The sequence below is a fragment of the Ptychodera flava genome, chromosome 17 (assembly GCF_041260155.1).
Source record: "Ptychodera flava strain L36383 chromosome 17, AS_Pfla_20210202, whole genome shotgun sequence".
Taxonomy (NCBI): domain Eukaryota; kingdom Metazoa; phylum Hemichordata; class Enteropneusta; family Ptychoderidae; genus Ptychodera; species Ptychodera flava.
In genome coordinates, this window is record NC_091944.1 from 16608701 (window position 1) to 16622862 (window position 14162).

The window sequence follows — 14162 nt, forward strand, 5'->3', positions numbered from 1 at the left end:
TTAATGGGTTCATGTGCAGCAATAGTGATAATTTCATGTTAAAAACATGTTGATAATAAAAATTGATGGAAAAGAGGCCATAAAATTTGGAATGTGCAAAATTCAGATTTAAGGTAGCAGAATGAGACATAATGCGTGACATCATTTGATGAACAGCAGAAATCTCTTAGATCATTTTCACTTATTTTAAGGTTCAGTTCAAGTACTAGTAAAAAGTGGAACGTTCCAATGGAGCTAATGAGATGTCTACCCAATCGGCAACCTGCCACCCCCTGTAAATAATAGTATGTATCTTGTTTACAAGTGAGCGGTAATTCAGTACTTCCACTGGAGGGTATGGGCTCCATATTCTGGCAGATGATACATACTAAAAGAGCTGTCAGCAAGCTGGGACAGAAACTTGGCATGTTGCCAACTGGGCCATAATTCATGAAAAACAACATTCAGAGGTTTTAAAATGAGACAATCACCAAATAAAGCGGAAAGCTGTTGGGTAATTCCCAGTTGCAAATTTTATTCTCTCCTGCTTTTCAGTGTAAATATTATTCAAGCCGAAACAAGCCCATTTTTTCAGGTAATTTGGCCATTTTTCAAGTGGGTTGTTTACAGTCAAAGGATTCGCAAATTGCCGGGTACCTGACGTATTTGTTCAAAGTCGTGGATGAATACTGCTGTTTGATATTCTGCAGTTTTTTGTAGCCTAAGAGTGCAAATGTCCACTGGAACAGTCAAAATCATATGATGTTCAGTACATTTTAAACTCTCCATTCTCTGGCTTTTTTTTTTCATTTTCAATTTACAAAATAACGAAAATAGGTACAGGGCAAGTTTAAAGATTCAATCACATTTTCCCCATAATAGCCGTGGTTTGATTGAAACAGAGCAGTCATAAAGCTTTGTAAATTGATTCAGTTAGTTCTAAGTGTAGTCATCAATTATGATGAGAAATGTATTTACTGTTTGGACATGGACTGTGAAGAAATGATGGGTAAATGAGAAATAAATGAGAAAAAAGCAAAAATTTTAGTGTTCAAAATTGAATCTCAGCTTTAATAAGACTTACCATTAGCAATGGTATTGTTACAATGTTCTGTTACCTTCATCAGGCCCATCCATTGAATAATCTTACTGTCAAAGTTGTAGGATACTTTTCATTGTTAATTATTCGCCTTACGATGAACCATAGACAGTAGAGAAACTGTCTATGGATGAACCTGCTAGGTGTCAAACATGTCTCTCGGGGACGCTTTGAAGCTGAAAGCCGCCATGTTAGAAAAAGCAAAAATTTTGATGAAGATTGTCAAAACATTTTGTAATTGAATTCTGCGTTGGACTTCCAAAATTTTCTACATCTATTGGAAATGCATCAATTTTGTTTGCCCCCAAGGTAGTTTGCATGCAGCATTGTGTTTATTGACTTAGGAGAAGGGAGAGCGGGTTCAAATGGTCAACAGCTTGCTTATGAACTATTGACCTTGGGATTATTATTTGCATATGTGTTGGCGCTATAGTAACCGAGAGGCAGAGCTGTATATCATATCATGGGATGGACAGTTTATCAGTGTTCGAATCGGTAAAACTTTGAGCAATTGTGATAACAGTGTTTTCTTCCATAGCTGTCAATCGTCTTTTAGTTGGATATAGTTGGTTTTATTCGCTCTGTTTATATTTAGCCATTGCTTTGCTTAGATGGCAGTTTTAGTCAAAGAAGCATCTGAAATTAAATCAGTATGACCTCAATATTATGTATAATGGAATATCATCAAGGATGTCCAGTATTTGTCACACAAACAGTGCATCAAACACATAGGAAACCATTTGTCTCGGAGCATTGGTTTTGCATGTACAGAGTAAATCGTTCAATATCTAATGGGAACTAGCGTGCGCGCGAGCTGATATCATGCGTCATGGGCTGAATGTTTTTCCGTGGACAGGATGTAGCCGCCACTCCACATCAGAGATTATGCCTGAAGTGTCGCTTGAAACACACCAATGACTTTTACTTCGTTAAGATGCAAAGAAAGCAAAAAGGGGTATTCACTTGCTGACCGGCACGGATCAAAGCAATGCCTTCACTAATACTGTGTTTGTTTGTCCCCTTTAGGTCCTTATTTACATATCATTTGCATATGAAAGCAGAGCTTGAGGTGCATTGAAGGACTGTTGACTCAGGCACACAAAGAGGCCTCTGTCCTCTGTCAAAGTAGCTATTGAAATTTATAGGCTAGCTGTCCATAGCAATGCACATCAGTCCCAGGTTTATGCACTTCAGTCAAGGATTCTGACCAATCCATATTCCCTGGATTAAGTGAAAAAAATCCTGTCTCGCACCTCAAAGCTAGGGTTAGGTGTAGAGCCGTCTTTGGATAAAAAGTAACTTTCTTATGTCTATGGCATCACTGTTGTGCATTTTAAATCAAGCTTGGTCTGACCCATGCAACTGTTAATTCCCCTCCTGTTGGCATCAATGCTGTGGACCCCATCATCAAATGGTGCAAACCCTGGCTTGTTTACAAGTGGTCCTTGTTTGATTGATGATTATTCATGCATGGTGTGGTGACCTCGTTTTAAGGCTTCACAGGCGGTGCCACATGACACAGCTATTTTGAATACTAAATTGTATGCAAATGAGTATTTGTTGAGGCAGAAATGCCGGCCGGCGCAAAGCCGGCTGACGAATGAAAAAGCCAGGGTTTGGCGTTTGTTATAACATGTGCGCCATGTCCATATGGAACTTGACTGAAATGCAACGGAAGGAATTACCACTGTCCTTTGCAACAACGGCAATGAATCTATAAATTTTTATTCAATTAAAATGTGAAATTTATTGTACAATAATAGACATTGCAAGGAAGTCCTAACATTTATGCCATTTTTTTGCAACATCAAGGGGAAGAAAAAAATGGTAATGCAAAATTGATAAAGCATGGTCAAAACATCAAGTAATTTCAGATTTAAAAAAGAGATTTGTCACTTTTTGGGAATGAAAACTGTTGTTTGTCGAAGGATCTGTGAGGTGATGTTGAATGAAATGTGAATTTTTTTTCCAGTTCTCTTATAGTGGAATGTTAGGTTTCTATTTTATTTTAGGTATTTGAAAAACTGTGATATGTCTGTTTTTGGTATGTTATCAAAATCTGTAAAATGATATTTCAGCAAAATTGAAAAATAGAAAACGTTTTCCAGGTTTCAGCTTACTGAACTGGATACAATCCAAATGTTTAGGAGAGTATCAAATTGGCCCCGAGGGAATTTGATGACTGAGACTAAAGTTAAGGGAGATGTTTAACTTTGACAATAAATATTGACTATCTGTCATTTCAGCTTTAGAGAGAAAAAAATCAAATACTGACTCAGGTCTCAAAACAAGAGGAAAAGTTGTAGACACAATTAAGCAGTAAACAAGTTTGTTATTGAAAGTGTGAAGGATGGGTCAGACATAATGACGGTTTACTGTCTGACAGTCCTACCACCTAGCTTTGGTAATTTGTAACTTCATGTTTTGCCTGTGCATCAATTTCATGACAGATTTCTAAGACTTCTTTAACATTATTCACAATGTTTTTAACTGATTGCAAGCAGCAGTTTAATAATTTATTTTCAGCTTCCTGCTGAGGATTACTGATTTGTGTCAAAATTTTGAAGTTGTTCAGGTGGGCCGCGAGTTTGCAAAGGACATCTCCACAATTCTGGACAACCACCAACTTCATTTCCATTGTGATTTTTGAAATGCAAATTGGCACCAAAAACTTTTTTTAAAGTGTTACATAATCACAATGGTATTTTCATACAAAAACCTTCATCAAATTGTGGAGACAGTCAATTAATTTATAATTGATGGTGTTGGTTGATTTTAAATATTTAATGTCCTGATTTTGTATTCCCTTTACTGACATACCTTTTACTCTGTGACTCTAGCCTCTAGCCTGGTTTTTCAGATTATAAGATTAGACTGTCAAAGAGATTATTAAATTATATATATATATATATATATATATATATATATATATATATATATATATATATATATATATATATATATATATATATATATATATATATATATATATATATATATATATATATATATATATATATACACACACACACAGACTAAATAAATTTTTTTGGCGTTAAATTGTTGCAATTACAATGTAAAACCCTTGTGTTTATTTACTCAGTGACGAGTTCAGTATTGACCTGATTGACTCAATCATATGTGTTATTTGGGGTCTGTCAACAATTGCAACTGTGTAACTTTGCAGGGCATCTCAAATACATTATAAATATAAAAATGTGTACACCCTAAGCTTCTAAACTTTTTTTGCTGATGTCATGTGAAAATTTGCAATAGTCATGTGCTGTTTATCAAGTGCTTCTAAGGTGTCAAATTAAAGCTGATTGCTTCCAAAAATACTTGTAATCCACATTGTTTTCAAAGGTGTGGTAGGTTCTTTATGGCTAAGGACCCAGAGGAGAACGGTGCCAAGGAATGGAATGACCTATCAGTATTGTCCATAATTGAACCTCAGCACTTTCAGTGGAAAGTTTGATGCCCTTTTGATACTGATATGTGACAATTTTCAATACTGTCACCAAAGCAAGCACACTCATTGTATATAACAGATTTATTAGTGAAAGTAAGATATACTACAAAACTTTCTTGATACATGAATGAACTATCCCCAAAACCCATTGTTTAAATCTTATGTCCTGTTTTCTCACCAGAGCTCCACAAAGACGGTTTACAAGTGCACATGGCCGGGATGTGATAAAATCTTGAGTTCTTGTGCTGGGATGGAGAGACATGTCAGAGCAATGCATCTTGGGTAAGTATTTAACTGATCTGCCCGTAGCAATCACCTATTGCCTGAGGCCAAAGTGGGACAAGTTTGTTTCTCATCCTAAGTCTCTTACTAAAACGATGCATTTTTTATGTTTTTTTTAATTAAAAGATCTGTCTTCTGAATACTGACATGAAAAATAACAATCTAAGAATGTTTACATGCAGCAATATATCTGATACATGTACTTGGCATGTTGATGTAGATGTGATAACTTCACCATTGAGAACTGCAGTGCATCCATATCATCCCAAAGATATAAATATTGTTACTTTTTCTGTTGAACACAGCTTACTGTCATTTTTAAATATTCAAGTTTTTAAAGTGAACGTGACAAAAATATTGCTATAGAATGACACGAATGCAGATGAGAACAAAACTCTTTTTTTCTGCCTGACTGAAAAATTGATTTTTTTTAGTTGACATTATCTTCTGTCTTGATGGAGATCGAGTGACTTATGTTTTGATCTGTAGGGTTATAAATATGATTCTACAAAAATTGACCAGCTTGTAACAGATGTGTAGATGACTGTGATATTCAGTATCCTGGTTTATCAGTTAATTTTTGAATCATTTCACTTTTTACCATTACATTTTACTTATCAGTAGAAAAAAACAAGGTTACTCAGAAATCCACCGTACTATATTCGCTGTTTACTTTTGGATACAGATTTTAACCTAAGAGTTCACTGAGCTTACAACTTGAGTAGTGTTTACTTCATCCACTAGCATTCAGTACAGTGTTGCTATAGAAATGAGCAACATTTTGATAAAAAAGTGTTACCGGCTGATCACACCGATAGCTTTGAAACCTAAAGTAATAAATATTGTTTGCTGACAGAATCCATAGCTGTAATTCCGGTTCCTGGCGTAGTCAATTCTTGATGCTTGAAAAGATATACATTCAAACACGGTCCCTCTATCAGATAGAGGGACTGTGATTCAAATAATATAGAAGAATCATAACTTATAGTTATTTAGACTGTTGTAAATTTGAAGTATAAAACCAGAGACTGCCAAAAGAAGTGATGTGGGATGTGTTTTGTAAAAGTGAACGAGCATCAGAGCCCTAAGTGAAGTGGATAGCTGCATAGGGAGTAGTGCAGTTAGTGAGTGGGCGTTGGGCCACATTATGCATGAAATAGAAGACAGAAAAGACTACATGGAAAATGATCCATTTGTCGGGCTGCAAAAAAAGCAAACACTTTTATTAAAGCACGCCAGATATTGTCAGCGTAGGGTCAGATGACAGCTAAGAGGGTGTCGGAATTGGTGCCTTTTGAAAACGCCAAACTTTCATCTGCTTGAGTTGACAGGGGAAATGAGATTGGAAAATGAACGAGAGGTGAACAGTCGGTGAAAGGTTTCTCACTGGTAACTAGGTCACTTGGTATCAGTGTCCAGTTCCTTAAGTGCCAGCCGATGAAATTTTTAGGCATCGTCTCCAAAGTTTACATCACCCTTATCATTCCGATAAAGCTGCTGCTATGATTGGCCGGTTGTCGCTTGACTGCAATTGGACTCTTCGATACAGTATGGTGCCAAAGGGCGAACGTGATACGATGGCCTCTTTGCTTTTGTCTAGGTTGTCTTCTCTGTAGTTCTCTGTCACCAAGGCAACAGATGCTATGGCAGGGGACCAGTGAATCTGTCAGTGTAATGATGTTTCGTGATATTTCACAAGGCAGTGGTAAAATTTTGACATAGATGTGTTTGAATCAATGACGATATGTAATGTTTGGAAGGGTTTTGTGTATGTTACTAGCCCATGCTTGGCATGTGTCCAGGCTTTCCTTTTGATAGAAACAAGCCAGGTTTGCCCCTGTCAGAACAGCTAGACCAATAATGCCAATGTCGTTACTGTTTACACTGTCAATCCTCAAGATACACACACACACCAAACAGAGACTCCCCAGTGATTGATAGTCTATCCCAGAATTCACCAGTTCTCAGGATGTTGATCGGGTCTCCGTAAACAGATCTGCTCCCACCAATGGCATGACTGGAAACTTTGAAAAGAGTCTTAAAATAAATCTTTTGTTTATAAACGCTGCCATGTGGTTACAGCACATTGTGGATTTGTTGGGCTTTCTCAAGTATCATTTTATTCTTTGCAATGGCGGTTTGTGGTGTCTCATTGAACAGAAATTTGTATGACAGAGTGACAAACAGCAAGAATAGAGAGCTTACCGTGGAGTGAGAGGATAGAAAACTTTCCATTGAAGCTTACAAAGATATAATGTGTAAATATGTGCGTTCAGTCTAGCAACCGCAGACAGCAGCAATTACACTTCTGACAAGGAAAAGCCTCTGTTTGTTTGTGAGGAACACTGTTCAAATATGTTTCTTGACCACAAATCCTTCGGTGTGGAAGATTGATGTACGTGTACTGCTTATGGCTAGATTTGGAACAGCGTGCCCTCCAAACTGAAGTGGTGTCCCCTTTACGCGACAGTTTTCTCTGATCTGATATCAGAAACATTCCCTATTCCTTGTGACAACACTGTAATACTAATACCAGATAATTTCTAGAAATTCTCCAATTTGCCAAAAGAATTCTTGCACATTCCCAACAACAGCATCCTGACTTGAAGGGGGTTCCCCTTATAAATTCTCCAACTGACTAAAAGAATTCTGCCGCTTCCATATGATCGATAGCAAGTTGACTTGACGGGGGTTCCCCATCTCTGCCACATTTGGTGCTGTTTCTTATCAGTGAGACTTTGCCTCCTTCATACCACCTTGTGACATCCAGGTAGACACATACTTACCAAAACAACAGATAAGCCAATTCCTTTCATAAGAAATGACTTTACACAGTGGAAACTGTCTTTGCATACAGCAAGATCAAATCTTGATAACCAGCCTGTAGTGTCACAGCGCAATTAATCAATCAATAAAAATTGCAGAATCTGTCACTTCTTATCACAAAAACATAGAGTGTCGGCATCAGTGACCTATACCGGTATATGGCCAGCAATCCTTTGTTGTCACATGTTTTTTGACTTCCTCGGTGCCCTATTAGTCTCTGTGCAACTTGCATCTATTTAATCAGGTGATTGGACGTGTGAAACAGCATGAAGCCTTCCTTAAAATATATCTTTCCAACTCAATTGGAATTGTGCTTGCATTTCATGCTGCAATGGAAAACGAGGTGATCGTGATATTCAGCGCAGTACAAAGTAAACATCCTTTGCCTTAGTTTTTACAAGGTTAATCACATTTTACTACACTAAGTCAGATCACTCTATTCCCTACAGCTGACAGATTTATTAATGAAAATCATCACTGAATAGAGATAGCGCTTGATGCACAGTTGATTTCTGGTTGAAATTGAAAATGTAGTGAAATTTTTACTCGAACTGGACAGTAAAGCTTAATTTCCAAAAAATGTTTATATGACTATCAAAGCAAAATGCCATTTCATCTCCGTGTGAAATTGACAATGAGAGATTATTGAAATTGTTTGCAGGGATTCATACACGTGAGATTGAGTGACAAAATCACCCTGGACTGACCACATGTGAATATTAGCCTGTTTGATTCATCCAGTCTCCCAACAACGGAGAGCTATCCAGGAATCTAATAACCAGTACCAAATGGGCAGCGTTTAAAATTGTTTACCTACGCATGGAACTAAAATGTTTATCTAGGCCGTCGGTGAGAATAGCGTTGACCCCAACCTAGTTTTGTGTAAAGTGTATGTAAGTAGGGCAGATGGAACATTCAAGAAAAACGCCTCCCTTCAGTTCTAATTGTTGATGATGTCACTTTGAGCTGATATGCAGGTATTTGTAATGGTCATCAGACAGTCTGTGATCTGAATATCTCAGGAACTTTCCTATCTCTTTGTAGATGATGTCATTAGGGTTGGCCCCTATTGTTATGTTACCGCATGCCTCAGATTGGACTCGGTATGAACTGATGACGGGGGATTTCCAGAATAAAAGAGAAAGTAGAACAAGACCTAGAAATGTAGTCCTTAAGCGATATCTTTTGATTTTTAAATTCAGTTTCTGTAATGAATTGTGCGCATATCATTTATGGTTTGTGTTTTAAATGTTGTTTTTGTAATACATAATGAGATGTGGGATGAAGGTATGTTAGGTCACCAGTTATAACTATATTCTTCTAGGAGAGAAATTCACTGCTCCAGAAACAACTCTCTTGATGTGTCCGGCTCAAGTTTTCCACAGGAGGTACACAAGTAAAAAATAAATTCCCTTTCACTTGTTTTGATATTTACTCTCATCTCGCAATGTTTGACTTCCTGTGTTTCTAATTATCATAATCATCGTGGCGGTAATAAAATCTGTATTTGTGTCAGCATACATTAACCCACTTTTATACACGTATGAAAGTCCACATGCTATCAGAGTCAATTGGTTTTCAAAAATAGAGCAATTTTCACTCTATCCCTGGCTCAACTGTTGACACTACTCTACTATCTATCTCTCCAGTTGGCAAATTTTACATATATTTTTTTGTTGTTGAATATCAGACTAAAGCACAGCTGGTGTGTGTGTACCATATGTGAATATGGCGTGAGATATATTAAAACTCAGAATGTGCATAAAAATGACGGAAAATACAAAAAAAATGCCTTTCTTAGGTAGTCTGCTCCAAGTGTACTACCCTTCACTCTTTCATGTCCGAGGCTGTTAAATTTGTCTGCAGTTGAGTAGTTACAGATAAAAATTTAACAAAAATATGGTATTGCAATATATCGGGAGAAGGGAACCGTAGCATTGAGGGGAAAAACAAGCATTGGCAGAGATCCAAAGTCCCTGGGTGCACAGGCACCAACAATGTAAGCACAAATACTCATTGACATTTTGTCAGCTGAAAATATGGGATCTGTGAATGTTTCGCTCAACAGACCTTTATATAGCACATTCTCTCAGATACCTCGCTTCGCATCACCTGATATTTTTTGCCCTGAAGGATTTTAAAATCCAGGTTGGATGGTGATGTCGATTTTCACTTCCACTGAGCTCCTTTTAATATGTTAGTTCACCTGACTCAGGGCACGGCAGAGAACGGCAGTGTTTATAGTTCTGATCAGAGTAACAGAACAACATCTGAACCAGCACTTCTGTTTTTCATGCATACATGTACATCAAAATAAATTTGTAGAGTCCACATTGATACCATTCTTTGGTATCAATATCTGACTTGTGTGTCTAAGTACATTTATTCCTGACTACATTTTTTTACCAGTTTTTCAACATGTTAACAGCTTCTCTGATTTCTGTCTAAAAACTACACAAAATGTACTGAGTGTTGTAGGTGTTTGTAAGGAATCTAGTTATACAAAATGTTTTAGTTTATGGTTGTCGGTGTCTTTCTTTCCCAAGGAAAATAAAACAATACAGAATGACAACTAATTTGCATAGAATGTTCCTACATCAATTTGGGTTGTATCCGTGACGATGATCTCACTGATATGTGTGCATGAAAGAATACAGTTTTGAGGATGATGGTATTGCCTGAACCACCACGAGTCTGAAATGCGCTGCTCATGTGTGGTGCACGCCGTAGTTGACACCCGTATGTCGCTGTTCAATCTATAATCTTTGGGGAAAATCCACAGCATGGCAATTGAACGGCTACTTGTCACCGGATGCTGATAGTAAAACAAAAACGGACGTGATTGTCTGTGAAAACCTTTGCCTCTTTGCATGCTGATGTTTTGCACGACGAGTTCACAAGGCACAGTCGCAGCATTTGCAATTGTAAGCGAAACTGTAGATTTCTGTTTGCAGGTTATGGTAAATGTACTGCACATTTGTCAAAGACGTAAACAATCTGTACAAATGCATGCCATTACTGCTTGCAATGGCAGCCTTTGCACAACACCATGATGTCACAATCTTTTATTAACTATGATATTGCATGTCAAATTTGAATCCAGACCTTTTTATAAGCCCATTTGTTGCCATGACAATTGTTGACCCCCTGACCTTTTGATTGGTAGTGTTTACAACGTAGGAACTTGATTTATAGAGGCCGGAAAAAAAATTATCCCGCATGGCCCAGGGTCCCTGGCGATAAAAAGAGCAAACACGTGATGGTCATATGAAGGTGTATTTAGACTTGCGTGTGTCAAAGGATTTGAATAGACAGCGCAATACGCCACTGTTGTTTTGCAGTCGTAAAGTGCTTTTGGAATTGTTTGCCTTTGAATCAGCGGGCATGCCTCCAAAGTTTGGACAATTTAGAGCACAGTTGATTTACTGTTCATAGATCACCATTGTTGTAACTGCACTATGCTGGTTTTTTCCCCCTCTTTTCTGATGCGTGTGCATAATTGCACTGTATTAGGTTATAAATAGACACTAGACATTCAACTGAGCAGAACACAACCTTTTCCATCAATACGCCGCTTCACCATTCAATTCAGAGGTTTGGGTGGACCTTTAAAAGAGTTCTTAGCACGGACATAAAAAATTGAAAGACGGAGGAAACAAAGAACAATGGGTCATGCATGAGAACATTCTCTCTTACAGACCTTATAAACAAGATATTTGAAAAAAAGGAATTGTATTTCCATCAAATTGTCTTAGTTGTGCATATTTGATCAAACTTTGTTTTTGTGTTCTGAACTTTTCTTCAAACCATGATGATATTTCCCCCAGTGTTCATAAGTTTTTCCTTGATAGATAAACTTTTATTGTTATTTCAACCCTGTTTTTTTCTGAAGTTTCAAATATAAGTGACATTTAGTAAAAGTGCTGATCTGAAATGTTTTAAAAAAGATGCTATGAACACTTGTTATATGTCACCATAAAAGCTTGTTATTGCAAAATTTTGAAATCCTGAAATCGTCCATATAGAAAATTGCGTTATTTATAATTTATTATTCTTATTATGTAGGGTCTTATGATAATTTATCTGTAATTTACAAAGCTGAAATATCACAAAAAATTTGTTGTTGTTATATGATTTGAGGTATCATAGCAACGATTGATAGAAAAATTGCCATGAAAATCTGTTATGTGATTATATTATTTCAATGACAGGTAAATCAGAAATCTGAAGAAATGAGAATTTGGTCGCCATAGTATTTAATGGAAAATTCTAACTCTTTTGGAGCCTGAGACACTTATCGTTCAACGACTTATGGGTGAAAGACAGATCCCTGTTACATATTCATGGGCATTAATCATGAAGCCAAGATCAAGTGTAGGCCTGCGGGGAACTGCAGCTCACCTATGTAACTGGATACTTCAAAAAGAATTATCTGGATAGAATTTCGTCACAGTTGGTAACAGTGGATTTGGCCTGAAGCAATGATGTGAACAATGTTATTGGTTTGGTTGCCTGGAATCAATCTTTCAGTACTTTCTGTATAACAATGTTGTGAGGTTGGTTGCCTGGAATTGCTTGTCCATGCACTGGGCAGTAGATAATTGTACTGTTGTGTTCAAGTTACTGTGTTATGAGCAGTTGATTTATTTTACTGCCGTATTTTTATCTCCAGCTTTTTATCTTTGAACATGCTATGAAATGTCAAATAAACATGGACTTCATTCCTTAGAATATGTTGACATGAATTATTTCTGCCCTGAGTGTCATGAATTCTCCTAAACCTGTTGGTAGTGTGAATCGATATGGCCACCGGGCAGCGTGGGGATTTTATGTGGATTTTTCACAAGGCTTTGACCAAGCCATTGGGCAGCGTTTTCTTTTTCTGTGTAACATGGTAGACTTGACAATAAATCATGGCAGGCTTTGTAAAACATCAATGGCTTTTGCCATCTTAAGGGCACACTGATCTCATTTCCAACGAGGACAAGTAGGCTGAGTGACCCAGTTGGGTGTTGTTTTGCATATTGTGGCATATTCTAGACTAATGGAAGAGTGTGGTACGTGTGTTCTTTGTGAATGACAACAATGTGTCACAGTCAGGGATCCACTGTTGGATTAATTTATGAGATTTTTGAACTGGTCAGCACATGTTTTACTGCTGGATCAGCTTCAGTGCCAGGGTTTGAGTGATCGTCTGGCGATAATCATGTCAATACCATCAATCAGTTAATCAATAATGCAATTAATCAATCTGTTTGTCAGGCTAGGTGCTAAAACTTCCTCATGTAAACAATCCAGTTTTCCTAAGGGTTTCTCCCGTAGCTTTGTGTGGCATTGCGACTCCATAGGATTATGTTTCATAGAACAATTCTTCTGTGTGACTTCTGCATTCTTCACTTGTTGAGGACCAGTCTTTTATTCAAACAGAGTACAACAAGTCTGAGTGTTGCAGAAACGAAGTCCCAAATTTCTTAATTATACTGATGTGTTTTTAAATTTCAGTTAACATTTGTCGAAAATATGATGGGTTCCATTGCCAAGGTATTTTCAGATGTCTTTCAACACAGATTTCAGTGTGACTGCAAATATTTTTTGTTCTTGTTTCCAGTCCGAAAGCTGATGGTGACCTCAGCGATCATGAAGAGGAGTTTTACTACACAGAGATTGAGACAAGTTTAGCTTCAGTCACTGATACTTTCGCCAACATGTACACATCATCTCCGCCCACACTGAGTCACATGGACATGGCCAGACCGCCCCATGAGGACCCCTCTCTAAGGTACCGGAGGGACCACGCTCAGAGGGAAAACAACATACTCAAACAGGTGGGCACCATTATTAGATGTAAAACAACCCTCTTACTGCCATGGTTTGGCCCAACTCATTGTTTCCCACTAGTGAGAATGGACCTGCGTACACAGAAATGGGGAGACATGGTTGTGACCGAAACCCCTTTGTGATCTATATATCCTAAGTAGTTGTTGAGCATGGTTGTAACTTTTCATATTTTAAATTTAAAACTAGTACTAGAAATTATTTCATTAATACCACAGTGCTGTGCTGTGAAAAGTTGATGTGGTTGCATGACTCAGTGCAGTTCTTTCTTGATTTATGTCAGCTGTCATCGTAGCCACTTGTTCAAATAAATCAGCACAACAATCGTGTGCAGTCTTCATCTGAGAAATCATGATGCTCAGAACAGAACCAGGTTCATAAGGAGGTCATTTTAGATATGCTGGGGCAGAATTGTGGATTCATGTCATGGTTTGTCATTTTTGTCTCTCAGGTACCGAGTCCATTGACACTAGGGCCAGCAGCTAAAGTACAGCAACCACCCCAGACGTACACCTGGCACCAGATACCTGGAAGTCCGACATTCACTTTCTCTGCCTCACCAACCAAAGTAAGTGTCCGTTCTCGTCCATACCTTTGATTTTTGATCCTAGGAAGATTGTTATGTTGCTAATTTCTGACGTTGTATTGTAAAGGTTTGCCATTGAAGTGCGG

At 37.6% G+C, this 14162-nt stretch overlaps 1 protein-coding gene across 3 annotated transcripts in view; it reads left to right on the top strand.

Moving 5' to 3' along the window:
* LOC139115615 (zinc finger protein 704-like) overlaps positions 1 to 14162 on the top strand; it is a 78042-nt gene that overhangs the window by 59229 nt on the left and 4651 nt on the right. For all 3 annotated transcript variants that reach the window (XM_070677875.1, XM_070677876.1, XM_070677874.1), the window contains exons 5-7: positions 4729 to 4829; positions 13264 to 13480; positions 13942 to 14058. In XM_070677875.1, coding sequence (XP_070533976.1) covers positions 4729 to 4829; positions 13264 to 13480; positions 13942 to 14058 — 435 coding nt within the window. The remainder of the gene's footprint in view (positions 1 to 4728; positions 4830 to 13263; positions 13481 to 13941; positions 14059 to 14162) is intronic.